General features: G+C 51.1%; 1 protein-coding gene across 1 annotated transcript in view; it reads left to right on the forward strand.

Moving 5' to 3' along the window:
* The first annotated feature begins 6,476 nt into the window (after positions 1 to 6,476).
* The window catches only part of Afap1l2 (actin filament associated protein 1 like 2), a 102,426-nt gene continuing 89,598 nt past the window's right edge, over positions 6,477 to 19,304 (forward strand). Inside the window, exon 1 of the mRNA XM_051199736.1 lies at positions 6,477 to 6,817. Within this exon, the coding sequence (XP_051055693.1) occupies positions 6,802 to 6,817 (16 nt within the window). The 5' untranslated portion in view covers positions 6,477 to 6,801. The remainder of the gene's footprint in view (positions 6,818 to 19,304) is intronic.

The following is a 19,304-nucleotide window of genomic DNA, read 5'->3' on the forward strand; positions in this document are numbered from 1 at the left end:
ACAAATGTTAACCATAGGAAACGGGGGTCTAAAAAGAGTTTGCCCCGGGGGCTGAGAGAAGCAGGAGCCAGGTCCGGGTCTACATACTAGGAGGGTGGTGCTCTGAAATCCCACAGTGAGACTCTTGCAAGCTTGATCATGCTTAGGAGCTGTGCTGGCCTGGCTTGGCTCGGCAGGCAGGCATCTCCAGGAGGCCTGGTGTACCACACTGTGCTGGCAGCAGACAAAGGAGGGAAGCCCCTGCTGTGGAGAAGTGGATGAGTCAGTGTGAGGGATATAGACGTGTGGTAAAACTCTGAGCCAACAAGGGTCTTATAAACCCAACTGGCGGAGCCTCCATACAGTTTCTGTTCCCATGGCCCTGCAGCCTGTTGGGAGGAGTGGACCTGAAATGACAGCCTTTGCTTTCTGCTATTAAATGAGGAATGATTCTTGACTGGGCCTGTCTGAGAATCAAAGGCCTCTCCATCTTTAGTCTCTGTAGAAGTGCTGGGAGCTTTCCCGGGCTCTGCCAGCTCAGGAAGGCGGTGCTCCACCAGGAAGGAGGCTTCCTGAGAGGGAGGAAGGGTTCGTCTCTGGTTCCCGGTCTGGGGACTCCGAGTAACCTGTGGACTGCCGGGTCTGCTCTGCCTGCCTGCTTTTCTGACAGAGATTCAAATAGAGAAAGAAGGTCTTAGTAACCACAGGGAGAGGAGGAGGAGGAAGGGCAGGAGGAGCAGAAGGAGGAAGGGCAGGAGGAACTGGAGGAGATGGAGGGAGACCACGCAGAGGAAGTGAATCCTTTCGGAACAGGCACTCACAGCTTCTGAGTTCCTGCACTCTTAAAGGCGTCTCATGGTTAGGTGGTCTGTCACTGGTCTCAAGTTTCCAAACCAGCTCTGAGTTTTTTGGAAATCACAGCTGAGAATGGGAAGCCTGGAGCGCAGAAGTGGGCGGGGCAAGTGCTGGGCAATGCAGGGCACACACGAGAGAAAAGCCTGGTCCGCGGAGGTAGAGCGCCTCTAAATTGGGTGGGCTGATAAATTTGTACTCTGCCCTCCTCACATGCTGGGGAGAAGCCCACCTGAGGCTCTTGGTGACCTTGCAAGGTAGCTGTGCGCCAACAGTGGGTCAGTTTGATCCCTTCTGGGGCTTGCAGGCGGCATCTCAGAGTCCAAAGTTTAGAATAGCGCACAAAAGCATCTCTGGTGCTGCTTAGCAGAGTAGGGACAGGCCCACCTGGTACCCAGTGAGTGGCTAGATGAGGGATGAGGATGTGGCTGTGTGTGTGGAGTCAGGATAGGAAACCATACCCTTCTGCATGTCTACAGCTTGGGGATGGGGTGGGGGCAGTGCAGCAAGATGCTCGGCTCCAGAGCTCTGGGCTGGATGCACATTGTAACTGGAGCAAATCGCTCTTGGCTCTTTCCTGGTGTTGTGACCTCAGTGAGAATGTGAGGTGGGAACAGAGGTGCCCTGCAGCCCCCACTCCCCAAACTGACACCAGGAGCTCAGGAATCCTCCACCGCCTAGGTCTGCGGCTTCGTTTACTTCGTGCAGATGCCATGAGGGAATTAGTAAACAGCAAATACTGCATTGACTTAAATGAGGTCCTTATAGAGCTCAGATGGTTTTCTGAACTGAGGGTTTTTAGAGGTAGAGCTGGAAGCCACCACATTCATCCGTCTGTGCCCCCCCCCCCCCAGCTCTGTTAATCACACCCGAGGAAAGGTGGATGTGACATCACCCGAGGCCCACAGGCTGGCATTGAATCGCTCCTCCTTTTCTCATTAAGTCACCAAACTCACAGCTGCCCCCCCCACAGACACATACATACACACACCTCACACTCTCTCTTCTCCCTCTCAGCCTTTGCTTGTTTCTGTGAATCAAATATTTATCTGTTTATTTTAGACATCCTGGCTCAGAGACTTCATCTGCTAAGTGTCCATTGCACACTTGTAACCTCAAACCCAGTATCTTCAAGTGTCCTGTCATAAGATATGGACCCCGGCCCGTGTTCATCACAGCGGGTCATAAAGAATGCTGCCGTGTGGACCAGCCGGATGTATGAGATGTCCGTTTCATGTCTTTTTAAGCGTCTTGGATAAGGAAGGCGTTTGTGAGCGTGGGTGAGTGTGTGGGATGCAGAGGATAACCCTGCCTGTCAGTCCCAGCCTTCCTCCTAGATGGAGACAAACTCTCTTTGTTGTTTGCCTCTTTCTTGCACCACAATGGATGGCCCTCCCGCTTCTGGAGACTCATGTTTTGCCTCTGACTGTGGGAGCACATCCCCTACGCTTGCATTAACGTGGGTTCTGGGGATCGGAGCTCACGGACCTCACGCTCGAGCAATAACTGTCTTACTCATGGAACCAGCTCCCCAGGCCAATGAACAAGCTAGCCATTCCTTCTTCTACGTCTTGGTTCAAATGTGACATCCTCACAAAAGCCTTTACCCTGTCTTACCCAGTGCCCACCAGACCTGTCTCATTCAAGTCGGCCAGCAAAGACATTTTGTGGGTTTTATTTTTTTATTTTATAGGGGGAAATATTAAATAGATATTCATTTATTCATTGTTTTCGTTTGTACCTGAACTCCCACCCCAAATCCTACACTCACCAGCTAAGAGCCTGGTCCCAGCTGGTGCAGCCAGTCACTGACAGGTGGCTGGATCACGAAGGTTCTGACTTAATCAGTGATTAGGGAGTGTGCACGTTCACGCACACACAAACACACTCGTCTTAACACGATGACATTCTAGGGAGGTGAAGGGAAGGAAGAGGAGAGGCCTCCTTAGAGGAAATAGGTCCAAGTGCACTGATGTGCACTGTTAGTACTCAGGCATCTGTACTGGCCTGTCCTTGGGCTCTGGCAGGACACGCCCCCAGCTGCAGCCACTAAGAGCATCACCTGTGCACATTCACTGTTTCTTTTTAAAAGGTCCCTGCCCACCTTCCATCCTTCTCTCCTCCCCTCCCTCTCTCTCCCCTCCCCCTTTCTTCCCCCTCCTCCCCCCTCTCTCTCTCCCCCTCTTTCCTCTCTTCTCTCTCCTGCTGTTCCTTTCTCAAGGCTGTCCCCCTCCCCTTTTCCCTCTTATGATCCCTTTCCCTAATTAAAACAAACAAACAAAACCCCTCTGCTTGAACCTTGTCTCATGGCATCTTTCTCTCGAGTGCTGCTTTTCTTCAGTTACAACATGCACACCTTGTCCCTGTCCCCTTGTCTCTCTCTGCTTCTCAGGTGCAATGGTTCAGTGGTCCCAGCTCACTGTTCACCGAAGACCCAGACACCACACAGACAGCCACATGAACTGCCAGCCTCAAAACCATGAGTCAAAGAAATCCTTCCTCCCTGAGCATTGTTTCCTTGGGTATTTGCCAATCTAGCATTTTCATCCAATAGTGTGATTTGAGTGTGTGCTGAGAGCCATGTTAAATACGGCAGCCGTGGGCCTGGAGTGGTGGATGGTGCTTAAAAATGCCTGCTGCTCTTGCTGACTGAAAGCACCGTGCCAGGGGGCTCACAACAGCCTGTAGCTCCAGCTTCAGGGATCCAAACCCTTCTTCTGGCCTCCAATGGACATGAACATACACATACATAAAAGGATAAAGTACCTTTTTAAAATGTGGGCGAATATAGGGCAAGTGTGTGTGAGGGCGTTGGTCTTGAAAGGACGTCTGGACTGAAGAGAGGGTGAGGATGGAGGAGCAGGGACTCCGAGGGGAGGGCTTTTCATTTGAATCCTTTAAATATGTTTATGTGCATGGGAGATTTGCCTGCATGTGTGTCTGTGCATGTAGTGCCTGCAGAAGCCAGAAGAGGGCATCGGATCCCCTAGAGTCTGAGTTACAGATGGTTTCCAGCCAAGTCGGTGCTGCGAATTAAACCTGGTCCTCTGAAGGGGCAGCAAGTGCTCTTAATCGCTGAGCCGTCTCTCCAGCCCCCAGAAGGGGGGTTTCTGAGCTGCCGTGAGAGAATGGATAGAGATGAAGATGAAGACTGTGGGGTTACTGTCCGAGATGCAGCTTGGATGTGACTGCCCTGTCCTCCTCTGACCATAGCAAGTCAGTTAAGATCCACACTGAAAACAGAGAGGACTTGATGCACACCTCAGGGGTATATGTGCATATACGGAGGATATGCACGTAAACCAACACCTTCTACTGGACGTGCCCTGCATCCCTCAGCTGGAGAAGCCCCTTTGGGGTTTGGGGAAAAAACAAAACAAAACAAAAAAACAAACAAAAAGCACTTGGGAGGCAGAGACGGTGATGGGGAATTAAGGCCATCTTCGCTGCTCTGGAAGCACACGGCGGCCAGCCTGGTTACGGGGGACTCTGGCTCAAACACAAGACAACATCCCTGCTGCTAAGGACCTAGAACAGTATTCCTTCACTTGTAGTTTCATTTCTAAGTGTCATTTTTCTCTGGCCAGTTGGAATCTGAAAATGCTAGCTGAAAAATCCCAGAAAAAATAATTCATAGTTTTGAAACATCAGGCCATTCTGAGTAGCTCGATGAACCCTTGCGGCGAGTCTCTCCCACTTGATGTCTGCAATGTTGTGCTTTTTGCTTCTTCTCTGGCGTGTCCATGGAATAAATCCTACCCTCCATAGCTGGCTTGGTCAGCACGCCAGTTATCAGTGCTGCTTGATGTAGCACTCAGCACTGTTCTTGGTTTCAGGTGGAAATTGCCAAGGGTGGAGATTAATGGAGAGACGAAACTGCCCAGGTGTGGGCAAGGAAGGCGGCCTGACATTCCTGTTGATGGCTCCCGCCACTTCAGTTTTGTTCGGGAACGGGGTTGTAAATTTAGATAGACTTGAACGACGTTTCCAGTTGGTGTGTGTGTGTTCTGGAAGAAATGACTGGTTTAACTGGTTTAGGGATGAGCAGGAGTTAGGGATGTTGACAAGGCAGGAGGCAGCTTTGCCGTCCTGGAAGGGGGAGGCATGCTTTCTTGAAAGGCAGAAAGACAGTATCATAGGACTTACTGGACCAGTTAATGTCACAGGAAAGCCTAGAATCAGGAGACCTGGGTTTTGCTTGGTTTGTGTCCTAGGTCTGAAAGACTGTGGGCAAGCCTCCTCACTTCATGCTCATCTGTAGAGTAGAGGCTGTTTAGTCCTCGGGCTTTAGCCAGCACCAGGCCTTCCCCACCCTCCAGGCCCTTCTGAGCTGGGACTGGACCTGCTCGCTGATTTCAGCAGGTAGGGCCGCCATCTGACCTAAAGAAACCAGTGACCCCGGACGAGGCTCAGAGAAAACCCAGGGCTCCATGGAGAATGGTCTCTAACCACCACAGAACAGAGTGAGAAAGAGAGAATACTAAAGGGTGGTATTCTTTGCTTGACCCTGCTCAAGGCATACTGTGCAGGAGGCCAGCTGAATGTCATTTCCTGCCCAGATTCCCTGGGACATCACTATTCCTGCCACCAATGCTCTCTCTCTCTCTCTCTCTCTCTCTGTGTGTGTGTGTGTGTGTGTGTGTTCATATGCATGTGGCGTATGGTGGTCTCTGACCTACACACAGAAAGCTAGGAAGTAGGCAGCCCCAGGATTTCTCCCTTTGCTGTGCTTTTGAAGCCATGTGACTTCAGGCTAGCCACCACCCCCTCCCCCCCCAAAAAAAAACCCCACACCGCCTGTTTCTTCTCCTACTGGAGGGAGACAGTGACTTGTTATCACAGGGTGAGTGGGCAAACTGAAAGCCTAAAGGCTTCACCGCCCTGAGCAAGGCCAGGGGCTGTCCATGTGAACAGCTCTGTCCCGTGAACTGCTTCTGTAACTAGGAGGAGTTTTTGTGCAATTGGCTGGGGGGTGGGGAACAGAATGTCTTCTGCTCCGTGGAAGCATGAAGAAGTCTCTCAGAAAACAACAACGAAACTTCCCTGAGTGTCTCTTCCAGGAAGTAGGGAAATTTGTGGAGAAACCAAGCATCCGGCACACAGCATGTTTTAAAGAAAATGAAAACCCGAAAGTTTAAAGAAAAGCTCGGATCTTTGGGGAGGATTTAGGAATTGTGGAAGGACTGGAGGAGGATGGAAACGGTTCCTCGGTGGAGGTGATACCAAGTGGACAATCGGACTCAAGGCGACCTCAGGACAGGAGGTGCCATCTTTTCAGGAAGTCCAAGCTTGCAGAGGAGGCTCTAGTCCTCCCCAGGAAAGCCTCGGCTGCAGACGCCCCTAAAGCCGGGGGGGGGGGCAGGGAAGAGGCTGCAGATAGATGTTTTCCTGGGCCCTGAATTGTGAGGCGATCCACAGGCGTCAGGCTAGCAGGGCTCTTCTGTGCTCAAGTGGTGCAACCTGGAGGGCACAGGACACGAGCGCACTGGCTCGAGGGCTCAAGCAGGAGGCGCTCTAGGACCGCCTCCACCTCCTCGCCGGCCCTCAGTCTCCTCCTCCCGGCATTGGGTTCGCAATCCCCGCACTTGAGAAGCCAGATCTTGGTGGAGACCTAGGAGCTCGCTGCTCCGGAGCCTCCCCCAGGCTTTGAGGACGTCCCGGTCTCTCCCCTTCGTGCCGCCGCCCTCGAACTGACTTGGAGGAAGTGATCTGCGGCCGGGGCGGGGAGCCCGGCGCTGGGTGCGCGAGGGCGCGAGCGGCAACTGTCCCGACCGGCTGCGGAGAACCCGCGGCTCGCCCGGGTGGAGCCGGGATCGGAGGGCTGGGGGCGCGGCGGCCACTCCGGGAGGTCGGGCGGCGAGCGTGACCTCACTGGGAGGGGCCAGCGCGCAGTCCGGGCTCAGAACCCATCGCAGAGAGCGCCGTGCGGAGCGGATCGCAGCAGCGCCAGGGGCGCACGCCGTGGCCGGGATGGAGCGCTACAAAGGTGAGGGCGCTGGGCGCACCTGCTTGCTCCGGGGAAAGAGGGAGGAGTTTGTCGCCCCGAATCAGGTGACCAGAATTGGCTGTCTAAGCCCAAGAGGGGGTGACCGAGGCGCCGCGGGTTCGGGGTTCGGCTCCTAGAAGTAAAACGCGGTCCTTTGATCTTTCTGGGCGCCTGGGGTCTCTGTCTGGAGGTCAAGGTGAAGCTCTCACCTGTTGGAGAACCAAGGGTGTGTCCGGAGTCATCCTGTCACCCCCCCCCCCGTTTGCCTCGGGAAAAGATGTCTTCAGTCGAGGGGGCCCAAGCAAGGTCTCTACAGTGAGAGGGCAGAAGAGCGAGTTGTAGCGTGCTTTAGGTGGGTGCTACCTGGCTGAGGGGCTTCTGGCAGATTCCCGGAAAAGTCTTGTCGGGTGGTAAGGAAAGCTGCTGTTCTTGGCTAGGTTCTCCTCTCCACCGCTTGGTATCCGTGCCTCTCTGAGCCCCTTGCGGACCATGCACCCCCCCCCACCAAGCTGCAAGGGGTGTGGGTTGCGAGCCCTGTGGGCTGCCCAGCAGGTGGAGCGCCTGTAGGCGTCCTGGCAGCTGAGCGAGCTTGGATTTGGCTGTGGCCAGGGATCTTGGCCAAACCCTGGTGGGCGGGCCGGCCCGGATATGCCCGAAGGGTTTTGGAGCCCAGGGGCCGGAGTCCAGAAGCCTCGGATAGTAGGTCCTTTGAAAAGGGGGTTCAAAGTGCTGCCCCTGAAGCGGATATTTCGGTGCTTCGCCACTTGTCTTCCTCTGGGAAAACCCTGTTGCATTGACTTTTTTTTCAGGGGTTGTTGAGGCTAAACCTGCGAGAGGAAATTCTGCCTCTAAATTTCTTTTCCCGTGGGAGGGTAATAAGGGGAATGCTCAGATTCCCAAGGAATCTTGCCCTAAACAAGTAAAATCTTTTGACTTTCCTTTTGCACCTTCTCATCGGGATTATTAGTGACCAAGGTAACCGCAGAGTTACCTGTAAATGGGTCTAGGCGCTAAGGTCATTGGGGTGAGGGAGGGGCGGCAGAGGAAATCACTCGGCAAATGCAAAGTTCAGTATCTTTCCCTGACCTCTCATTGGGACCTCTCTCCCCTGTCTAACCGGGTGGTCTTATGTGAGTTTTGGTGGAATGTGGTCAGTTTTGTTCGGGAAAGGCTGAAATGGCCCTCATGCAGTCTGAAACACTTGGAGGCCACAGCCCCTTTCCTGGTGAAATGTCCTGCTCTCACCTCCACCCTGGGCCTCTGGCCTTAAGGGGGGGGGGGCTGTTAAATGGAGGGGGGAATTGAGGCCTTGGGTGCCTTTTCACTGGAAATGCTGGCTTCCAAGGTCCCTTCGGCTCCTCAGATTGTGAAGCTGACGCAGATCTTGGCCCCAAATGAAGGACCCAAGTTGCAAGCTACTTTGCCCAGGAAGCACACTGATTCAAGTTAGTTAACAGGCACCAGGTGGGGGAGTGTTAGCCCAGGGGTCATCCACAGGTTTTCGTGTAGTTTCTGAATTGGCCCTTGACAGGATCAAATTAGCTTAGTTTATCTTTCTCTCCTGGGAGCTGAAAATCTCGTCCACCACCAGGCTTAGTTAGGGGCTTCCAGGTAATTGAAGGGAACTTGGTTTTGGGTCAGTGTTCATTTTAGAAATGATGGATAGACTTGAGGATTACCTGGGTTGCAAAAGATATCCAACCAGCCCTCTTCAGTTGGACTCTGGGGAGAAATGGCTTCAAATCTCTCTGATGTCATGCTGTGAATATCTGCTAATTTTTTCTGGGAAGTATGTGGGGATCTTCTTCCCCAAGCTGTTACATTCTCCTTTTTTTTTTTTTTTAAGATTACTTATCTTTATTTGATAGCTCTATATTCTTTTTTTAATTTTTATTATTTTTTAATTTTACATGTCAATCCCAGTTCCCTCTCCCTCTCTCTCTCTCCTACCCTGTCCTGTTCCCCCCCACACACATGCACCCTGACCACCCTCCCCTCCCATCCCTCCACCCGCATTCCACATGTAGGGCAATGCTATCCAGGTGGGGTCATGTAAATCTGTCAAGTCATTTGAAGTAGGGACTAGGACTTCTCTCCTGTCTCTAGGTTAAGGCAGTGTCCCTCCATGGGGGATGAGTCCACACGGTCCTGTTGTGCACCAGGGATACATCCTGGCTCCACTGTCTGAGGTCCTTAGTATTGCTCAGTCCTTCTGGCTGAGACCGATGTTCAGGGGTTCTGAGTCAGTCCCATGCTGGATTCCCAGCTATCAGTCTGGGGGCCCGTTAGCTCCTCCTTGTTCAGGTCAGCTGTCTCTATGTGTTTCTGCAACCTGGTCTTGTCTTCTCCCCCTGCATCTGGATTCTAGGTCGACTCTGTTTAGGTATGGGTGTTTGCTTCTGTTTCCAACAGGTACTAGATGAGGGCTCCATGATGGTGGATAAGTTAGTTGTTGATCTCACTATCCGGGAAGGGCATTTATGGTAGCCTTTCCACGGTTGCTTAAATTGTTAGTTGGAGTCCATCTTGTAGGTCTCTAGACCTTTCTTTAGGTTCAGTTTTCTCTTCAAACCAATAGTGGCTCCTTCTTTTATGTTCTCTCTCTCTCTCTCTCTCTCTCTCTCTCTCTCTTTCTCTCTCTCTCTCTCTCTCGTCTTCTATTTCTACCCTGACTCAATCTTCCTAGTTGCATGTGCTTTCCTCTCCTCCCCCTCTCTTTCTTCTACTTCTCTCTCCATTCACTGCCCCCCCCACTTCCCCTGTGCTCTGGGGGACTTGTCCCTTCCCCCTTCTGTGAGGGACTTTATATGAATTTCTTAGAATACACCGTGTATCCTAGTTCCTATGGCAGTGTGAATTATAGGCTGGTGATCCTTTGCTCTAGGTCTAAAATCCATATATGAGCGAGTACATTCCATGTTCCTCTTTTTGTGACTGGGTTACCTCATTCAGGAGAGGCAGATGAGTCGAGCTTTGGGAACTTGAAAAATGAATGCTATGCTCCATGGCTAGTAAGCCAGGACCCTGGCCTGGACCAGGTTACTCTTGCTTCTCAGACACTGGGGCCCTTACTTTTTTGGTTAAGGTTTTGGGTTATTAGAGTGCTTTCCTGGCACGTGCAAGACCCTGGGTTTGAGCTCCAGCCCACACGTATGACTGAATAGTTACTGGAACAAAAAGGTATAGTGGTTTAAATGATAAAGTTAAAGAGAAAAACAATATTTATCTGGGCTCCTGGAACTTATGTAAAAATGATCAAAGAATTCTGATGGTATCTGACTTTTTTCCTAAAATGTAAATGCTTTTATATTTCAAAATTTCCGATTTTGAGCTCTCTTTTCCACATGGGTAGAATTGCTCATTATCATCTTCAGAGTCCAAAGGTGTTTTCTCTAACTTGAAAGCTGCTGTGGTAGGAGAAAGATGTTTTCCATGTCCACAGCCTCCCTGTTATCCATTGTGCCTGTCCCTAAGTAGCTCAGGCTTATGTTCAGTTGTCTTGGGGGAGCTTACGATTGGCTGAAACATCACCCTCTGTCTAATACAACAAAACAAAACAAACAAAAGACCTTCCAAACTTTTCTTCCAGCTCTTTCCAACCCCTTAAGCTAGATCACCAAAGCTTTCTCAAGCAAAGGTAAGGTTGTGTGGGAATAAGTGAGGGTCCCTTCTCAGAGGAATGGAGGTTTTCTAGAAATTTCTATAAAATGTTGGTAAAGTCACTACACCTCGAATGTGAATCTCTTTGTCACCGGATACGCGGCGAGACCCCTACAAGTGTCCCAAGATTCGTTGCCAAGGCCTACAGGGTGCCTTGAAAAGTTTCCCATCCTTGAGTGTTTATATATTTATGACTCTCCTAAGAGCATCCTGTATCCCTGTGCGTGAGCCCATTGGCTGACCTCACCCCATGCAGTCAAGGATCCTGGTTCCTATTGCTCTCCCAGCTGGTGAGTGGGTCCAGGGCCAAATGTGACTGACCTAGTATCCGTGGATCACACTTGGAACATCATGCTGAGGCTTCCTGAAGTTGCATCACACTTGGATCCTAACTGGCCTGGCTGCGATGTGCAGACTTCATTTTAGATGGGCGCAGGCCTGTCTAAAATGGTTGTGGGGGGTGAATCTTCCTTCCCTGGTAGCCTTTGGTTTTGTAGTCAGGTCACCGTTTCCTTAGGTGACTTTATGGCTCAGGAGGGTGAAGGGAGCTGTGAAACATCGTCCAGAAGACGACATGTTCAGAGCTTGCTGGGGAATCTTGAGAGCTGTGGTCAGGAAGGGTCTGAAAAGAAGAAAAAATATCAAGGGAAATAAAGCAGATGGATAACTTACAGTTCCCCTTCAGGGATCGTCTTTTCTCCGTGCCCAAGAGCTAGCTAGGCTTGTTCCTTGTTGTTTGCCCTAAAAGCAGTGGCGCCTATCCTTAGCTGTAGATGGAACCAGGTGTGTGTGGGCCTGGGGCGGTGAGGATATGAAGGGGTCCATCAGCCATTCGGGGTTCAATGTCTAAGGAGCGTGGTTTGGGCACTGCGGCTTTCAAAGGTCTTCAGGTCACCCTGAATGTAATCCAAAGTTGAGAATCACATTTACTTTAAAAAGACAAGAAAAATCAAAGTAGAGAAATAGAGGAGGAGGAAGTTGGGGAGACAGTTGCCATGCAACCATAAGGACCTGAGTTCATAACCCCGGCACCCACGTAACAAGCCAGATATGTGGTGTGTGCTGGCTGGCCAGTGTAGCTGAAAGAGCAAGCTCCAAGTCCCCATGAGACTATTTGTAACTTCTAAAAGAAACATAAGGTGGAGAGAAATTGAGGAAGATCACCTGACAGCCTTTGGCCTACACGGATATGCATGCATGAGCACACACACACACACACACAAGCATGCACACATGCACAAGCAGGCTCATGTACACACACACACAATGGAGTGCACATGCATGAGCACGTGCGCGCGCGCACACACACACACAGTGGAGCGTGCATGCATAGTGTGCATGCATGAACATACACACACACACAATGGAGCGCACATGCATGAGCACGCATACACACAATGGAGCACACATGCATGAGGACACACACACACACAGAGATACACACACATACACACACACACACACACACACACACAGAGTCCATTTGCTCTGCAGAGGAACTGCTTTTAGGGACACGAAGATCTGCTGCTGCTCAGGTCCTTAAAGTGATGCAGGACTTGCATGTGAGGCACAACATCTTCTCACTGCTTTACTCCGTCTCTAGATGACAATGCCTGCAGTTGCTGTATTGTAGTGTTTAGGAAATGATGGTGAAGAAGTCAGCACACATTTAATGCAGTTGCAGCTGTTGTAGGCTGAAACACACAAAACACATCATCAACAACACAGCATTCCCCTGGTGGTGGATCTTGGGTTGGCTGGCTCTGAGACCAACCAGAATTCAGTACACATCCTCAAGCCTGAGAAGTGAGGCCAGCGAGTGTGGAAAGAACTCGTGTGTATGCTCCCTCGTCATCTCGGTGAATCTTCTGGTTCGTGCAGAGATAAGGTATGATTGGCCTTCAGCTAGTGTAGGCTTTGAAGAGAGGTGCATGGACACTGTTTAAGACCATGTCTGCATGCTTTGCAGGCCTGAGCTCCGGGTTTGCTCACTGTACTTGACCCTGGGCATGCCTGGCTTTGAAGCTCTTTGTGTGGGAGCCTGGCAGTGAAATGGTCTGAAACAAAGTGGGAGAGGTCATGTTGGCGCTGAAGAACCAGGAGCCAGGAATTCGGCTTTGGGCCCTTCCCCTCTCCTGATGGGTACAAGCCCTGGGAACTGGGCTGCTTCCAGCACAATTAAAGGGCCAGGATGGGCCAGGGAACTTCAAAGCTGAGAGGGCTGTGCGGATTCTCCTTCAAACCCCTTTAATGATGGGAAATGCTCCTCGGAAGGCATCTGTCCTTCAGGGCAGGGAGACTCCTCCCAAGTCAGGGAGAAGGTCACTGTTGCTGCCACCAGACGGGGAGGCATGGTGGCAGAGTGCGGGACACAGCAGCCCAGAGACTCGGTGACCTACATGCTGTCCTCCCTTGGGCCAGTCACTGATCTTTCCAGGCCTCGGTTTCCCCGTCTGGAAAGCAGCTGTCATGTGTCCCTTTGTCCCTGGCCTAGGCTCACTGCTCTGTGGTTACTGAGGACCCTTCAGAGGGAGAATGTGCTTGGGAAGAGAGTGGAGTGAGGGAGGAAGGGGGTGGGGGTGGGGCTGCCGGCAAAGGTCAGTTTAGGATTGTGATTCTTATAAATAAAACCGATTTCCTGTTGAGGGACAGGGAGTCGCAGACTTACTGGGAAAGAGAATGCGATCAAGTATGGAAGGAATTCGTGTTTGAAGGACTTGAATGTCACTGTGTCTCCAAAGATAGTTAAGGCCAGAGCGAGGGTTTTAAAGGAGATGAGTCAGCCCGGTTTGAGAGGCTGGGCTACTGAGTCCGCAGAGGGGGAGTAACAGATCACAGGGTCAGTGACAGGCTATGAGGAGATGAGTGTGTAAAAAGAGCATTCGTGCTGAAAAAAGGTTCTGGAAGCAATGTCATAATCCCGTCTGTTTTTATGCCAGGAAGGGGTCAGCTTGCTGACTTAACCGCCGCCCCCCAGTCCCATGTTTATCTTCCACAAAACCATCATGGCTTCCATACCATGGGAAACATCACACAAATGTCCTGAGCTGATGTTACTTAGTCTTGTGTGCAGATCTGCTTTCCCTGCTAGGCTAAATTCTGTCGAGATAGGGAGTTTGTGTCTCCCCAGAGACCATGCCCAGCCCTTGGTCCCTCACAGTGAGGAAAAATGGGCGGCTACATGTTGTCTCATGCTTTGCTTCTCCAGAGCAGACCTGGCTCAGGAAAAGAAATGAAGCAAAAATCTTTGAGCCAAATTCCAGAAGTGGGAAGGAAGTTCCTGCGCTGTCCTCGGCAGCCACTTGAGCCCCCTCTCTATCTGTTCCAGCACAGGGGTGTTGCTGTCTGGTGGCGCAGAGAAGGATCCTCCAGGTCTCTGCTTGTGAGTATGAGCCTGTCTGTGCCCTCTGCAGCAGCTCAGCTGGCCTCCAGGATCCCATGGGTGGGTGTAGACCTGGATCAGCCCATTCTGTGGATGCCGGGCTAGAGGGACACCATGGAGCCAGGCTCTGGCCCAGGCACACAGGGCTGTAGCTTCTAATCTGCCTTTTGCCACTAACATACTGTGCGACCTTGGGCAAGTCAATTAATCTTCCTGAGCTTTGTTTCTGTATGAGTAAATTACTTATCACTAACCCACCCCCAGGCACCTGGTGGAATAAATAACCCAAGAGCCATTGGTAAATTGTTGAGGATGGTGTTGTGTTCTGTCAGGGGACAGATAGTGGTATCGCTGGTACTTCTGTAGTGTGGTCCTTAGTTAACTTAGGCTGTAGCTGTGTGCACTCTTTTTAAAGTTTGGCAAAGCATCCTTGCTTCCCAGAAGGCACCAACTGCATCCTTCTAGGTATGCTAGCTAGGATGATAGACAGGACTTGCTGGCTCCTCAGCCTGTATCCTGGTCCTGCCTAATTTTCTATGATAACTCACTGAGTTACTGTAAGGGTAAACGTATGAATTCCCACAGGAGCTTTGAGCTCTTTGCTAATATTCTGTCATTTGATTTTCACTTTCTCTCTACTTAATCTCCAAATAAACTAAGCGGAAACTCAGCCATGTGAAGGGTATAGAGAATTATGCGCAGACATGTGGGCGGAGCCAGCATGGCTCTGGGCTGGGGTGGATAGGGTTAGACATGGCAGCTGCTGTCAAGGGGTCTCCCTGGGGCCTAAGTGAAGGCGAGGTCACAGAAGCTCAGATAGGCTTCCCAGGAACTCCAGGCCAGCTGTGGGCCTGGTGGAGGGCCTTGCATGCCTATGGATTGTCAGCACTAGGAGACTGAATTAAACCAAGGAAATAGAGCCAGCTGCTAGCTGGAGAGACTACCCAGCTGTGCTCAGAAGGAATTCCATGGAGCTATGGGGCAATCGACCCTTGGAGGTGGCTTTCCCAAGTCAAGCGACCAGCCCGTCTAGCTTGCTGGGGCTTTTTTGGTCTTGCCTCGAAGAACCCGACCTCCCAGGAAAGTCTGTCCTGGAAAACTGAGGCGTGAGATCACCCTATTCCAGAACCTCAGCTGTTGAATCTCTCTGAATCTTCACAGCAAAGGTGAGCCAGAGCCCAGTGTTTTCTCCAACAAGAAAGTGAAAGTCAGGGCTGGAGAAGTGACTCAGTGGTTAAGAGCACTGGCTGCTCTTCCAGAAGGCCTGGGTTCAATCCCCAGCAAGCATGGACAGCTCACTCCTGTTCCATGGGAAAGCAATGTCCTCATACAGACATACCTGCAAGCAAAACACCAATGTACATGCAAATAAATTGTTAAAAAAGAAAGTAAAAGTCTGAAACTAAAAAGTAGTTGTAACCGTCCTCTGAGAGTTTCCAGGATGCTAAGTGAAAGGAGGCAGGCTCTGGAGTCTGCACTGTTCAGGTTGCTTACACAGCTTTCTAGAAAAGGCCACAATACCTACAGAGAAAGAGAATCTGTTCTGTAGGTACCAGGCTGCTCTGGGGGATGGGGTGGCCCGCAATGGGACATACCACAGTAGGTGTCACAAATGATAGAAATGTCCTACCTCCTTATTGCGGTTGGTCAACTTCGTGTACTGTCCAGTTAACAGGGCAGGTTTTCCTCTGTGCATGAACTGGTAAAATTGCCTTTTACAAACGCTTTGCAGGCCCTGGGGTGCCCTCCCATGTGGCCCTCACATGCGTCCATCTTGACAGGGCAATCCTGCTGCTGTTGGCCATCACGTGGCCATACAAATCAAGTCGCTGCTTTTGTGAACAAAAGCACACCCGTGCCCCCTGCAGACCATGGTGCTGCCATGTTAGATGGAGGATGTACAAAATACTGTGCATCGTCATTATAGGGATTCGGTGGAAACGGACCCTTGGTGCTGCTGGTGGTAGAGCAGAATTCTGGTCTGAGGCACAACGACTCGTCTTTGACTGTATCCTAAGAAGTGGAGACGTCTAGAAAACGTATGGTGATGGAAGCTTTGCTTTCATTAGAAGATCCGTTCTCTTAAATGCCAGACAGCAGGTGAGCCCAAGAGGGCCCTGAATGCTCTCACGCGGTGGCTCTGCCGTGGTGACCGTGGCGATATCCCTGTACGTCTTCTCACTGGGAAGGCAGATGCACTGGAATGGAGTGGCCAGGCTGCACCACAGTCCGTTCTTTGTTGACTTTCCGGCATTTGGGATTTCTATTGGCAAATATTATGCCAGGCTTTGTTTGGAGTGGGGAGAAGTCATGGGAGACTAAAATGATACAACCTAGTCCCAGGTGATGTAGAGGATGTCCCCAGGCAGGGCAGGGCCTTGCAACACGGGAGCTAAATTTTCATCCTTCGCCATACTTATCTGGTGGGTTCCCTTTCTGAATCAAGCGTGTTGAATTGGTCCGTTCTTTGGTTGAATTCCATTGGTTCTATACCCTAGCCAGCTGGGGCCAGTCTTCACATCTTTATTAAGAATAATGTGTTGGGTATCCATGGGGCATGTGTCTATGAAGATTATGTGTAAAGGTCATGTTCAAATGTGAATTACACTGGAGAATTCTACACAGACACTGACGTGTTTGAACCCCTAGTCCCCGCAAAGGCAATTCTGTCCCACCTCCTGGGCACCCCAGCAGAACCACAGGCTGGTGTCTGTTGGCAGCGAGTGGGTTACAGTGACCAAGCAGCATTTTTGGACCTATTCCTGCTGAGACGTCCTGAAAACGGGGTCAGGTCTGGCTGTGGCCGGCTCCCCTGTTCTAGAAGGACCAACTTTGGGGGAGCTCTGCAGTCTGCTTCTGGTGTGAGGACAAAGCCTGGAGAGCCAGGTTATATAAAGGGGTGTTTGGGGGTACATGGGTAAGGGGGGCTCCAGTTACTACTGTACCTGTCTGCAGGTGAGGACCACCCTCTCAGGGTTAGCCTTTTGCAGTGACATCCTTGGCGTGTGGGGAGCCGTCACATCCAGTGAGATTAGCAAGTTGGAGTCTTGCCATTTCCTCCCATTTTCCACCCTCTTTTTAACCCCCCCCAGTTCTTATACAAGAGGATTTATTCATGTTAACTGTATTCGAGTCCCAGATGGGGGCAGAAAGAGAGATTATGTTGAATGTGCTTATTGTTTGAAGGTTTCACTGGCTTCTTTTATTTAATACCCACAGTCTGAGAACATATTGAGCTGATTTACTGAATTTCAAATGTGGTCCTTTTGGAAAGGATTTCTGCTAGGGCGCTTGGTGTCCCTCCCTGGCTGCAGGGCCAGGAACTGTTGGGTGGCAAGCTTGCCTGGGGCAGCTCAACTCCATCTTTGTAGTCTTGGTTGTCCTATGGTAAATATTCTGTCATAACCCCAGATTCTATGTACTCAGGCCCTACCCTGCTGTTCTTTGCATTATGAGGACATTTGTGGCATGCCCAGCTGGCACGTCTTTGGAAACCTATAGACAATGTAGTTCACAGTACCGTCTGTCTGCAAATAGAGGCAGCGTGGTTTAGAATACCTTCTGCTTGTCTGGTGACACAACCTGGAGTCACCTGGGAAGAGGGAGCCTCAACTGAGGAGTGATCTGAGTGGCCTGCGGACATGTCTGTGTCTTTGTTGATGATTGATGTGCCAGGGCCCAGCCACTGGTGGATGGCACCATGCCTAGACTGGTCAGCCTGGACCGTGTAAGAAATGTAGCTGAAGCAAATAGGGCTCCTCCATGGTCCCTGCCCTGACATCCCTCAGTGATTAACTATGACTGGAAATGTAAGATGAAATAAACCCTTCTGTGGATTTCCAAGTTGTTTCTGGTCAGAGTGTCTTATCACAGCAGCAAAAAGTAACTAATACAGCTATACTTTTCACAAGTGGGAGGAATTCAGGAGATGAGCAGAAGGTGTCTGGCAGGAGCACTAAACATCAGATAGCCTCATGCCTCCTGCTTGGGTGCCCGATGCAGGTCCTCTGGTCCTTCAGACACCAAGGGTGGTCATTAGCATCTTCACCCTGTGTCCTACCATACTGGGCTCTTCGAAGCCGGCGACCTCATCAGGCTCTGTAAGTTCTGATCCACTGGCCTGATGCACGCGGGACTGCCTGGAGAGCTTATTTGGCACCTTGACCTTGACGTGTGTTTTAGAGATTGGGACCTGTACCATGGTCGGTATTGGGGACTTGAGGCCGAAGCTCATGTTGTATAAGGCAGGCATGTGTAGTTGAAGCACAGACCTATGACTGTTCCAGATTTCTAGAGCTCTTGGTAGCCTTCTGAGGGAGCCACCATGGGAAACTCAGCTGTGTAAGTTGAGCGTCTCTCTGGCGTCCTCGGAAATCTGTCTGTGGCTCACATCACCTCCACCACACATGTCTTGAGACCTGGCATTGGGGATGCCAGAAGGACACATCCTAACACAATGTGTGCAAGTGTGGCTTGGGGTGCCCAGGGGTCCTGTTAGGGGAATAGAAGCCCATACCTTCTTTGGCAGCCGGCCCCTTACCCCTTTCTTCCTCTCAACGTACATTTACTGTTCAACCATCTTTATTGTCTCCCTAGTCTGTTCTCTTCTTTCTTCAAAATAATTTATTTATTACTTGAGGGAGAGAGAGGGGTGGGGGATGGGGTGCACACGCTCCATGACGTGTGTATGTGTCAGAGGACGGCTTTGTGGATTTGGGTTTCTCCATGATGTATGTTCCAGGGATACTTGTCTGCCCCGCCCACTCTCCGTCACGCCAGCTCTGTTCAGAGATGGAGCATGAGTTCAGAGAGGCACTCAGAGCAGCTGGGCTTAGCTCAGCATTCCCTCTTGGGGAATGGAGGGGATTCCCTACCTGCTCTATCCATCGGGAGCGAGCATTCTGCTCACTTACCTGAAACCCCATCTAGCTTTCTGCAGGCTGCTGTATCATAAGTAGAGTTTGTCCTCTTCCTGCCCCCCTGTCTTTAGTAGCAGTGTGACCTGCAGGCCATAGGGGAGGGGAGGGTTGCAGTGTCAGCCAGTGTACAGCCCCTCCTACCACCCTCCCAGAGGAGGGACCGGGCATGAGAATTCTGCATTGTTTGGATAGAAGTTCCAAACATGAAGGCTCGGCACAGACTAAAATAATTTTTCCCATTGACCTCCTGACTTCCCAGCGGGCAAGCACCCATCTCCATCACATGATGGTGGCTTGGTGTGTGTAGTAGCTGGAAACACTTCTGACCGGGATCAGATCTCTGAGAGTTATGGGATCCAGGTGTTGCCGGGCTGCTGCTTAGCTGCTATTCTGAGAGAGGGGAGGCTGCTCTGTTCTCAGAGGGAGAATCTCAGCTGCTGCGTTTGGGATGGGACCTTCCAGAAGCACCTCCTCTCCCCGAAATGCCTGTCCTTACTTGCTGCTTTCCCTGGCACATGAAGGAGAG

Source organism: Phodopus roborovskii, unplaced genomic scaffold (assembly GCF_943737965.1).
Source record: "Phodopus roborovskii unplaced genomic scaffold, PHOROB, whole genome shotgun sequence".
Lineage (NCBI taxonomy): Eukaryota > Metazoa > Chordata > Mammalia > Rodentia > Cricetidae > Phodopus > Phodopus roborovskii.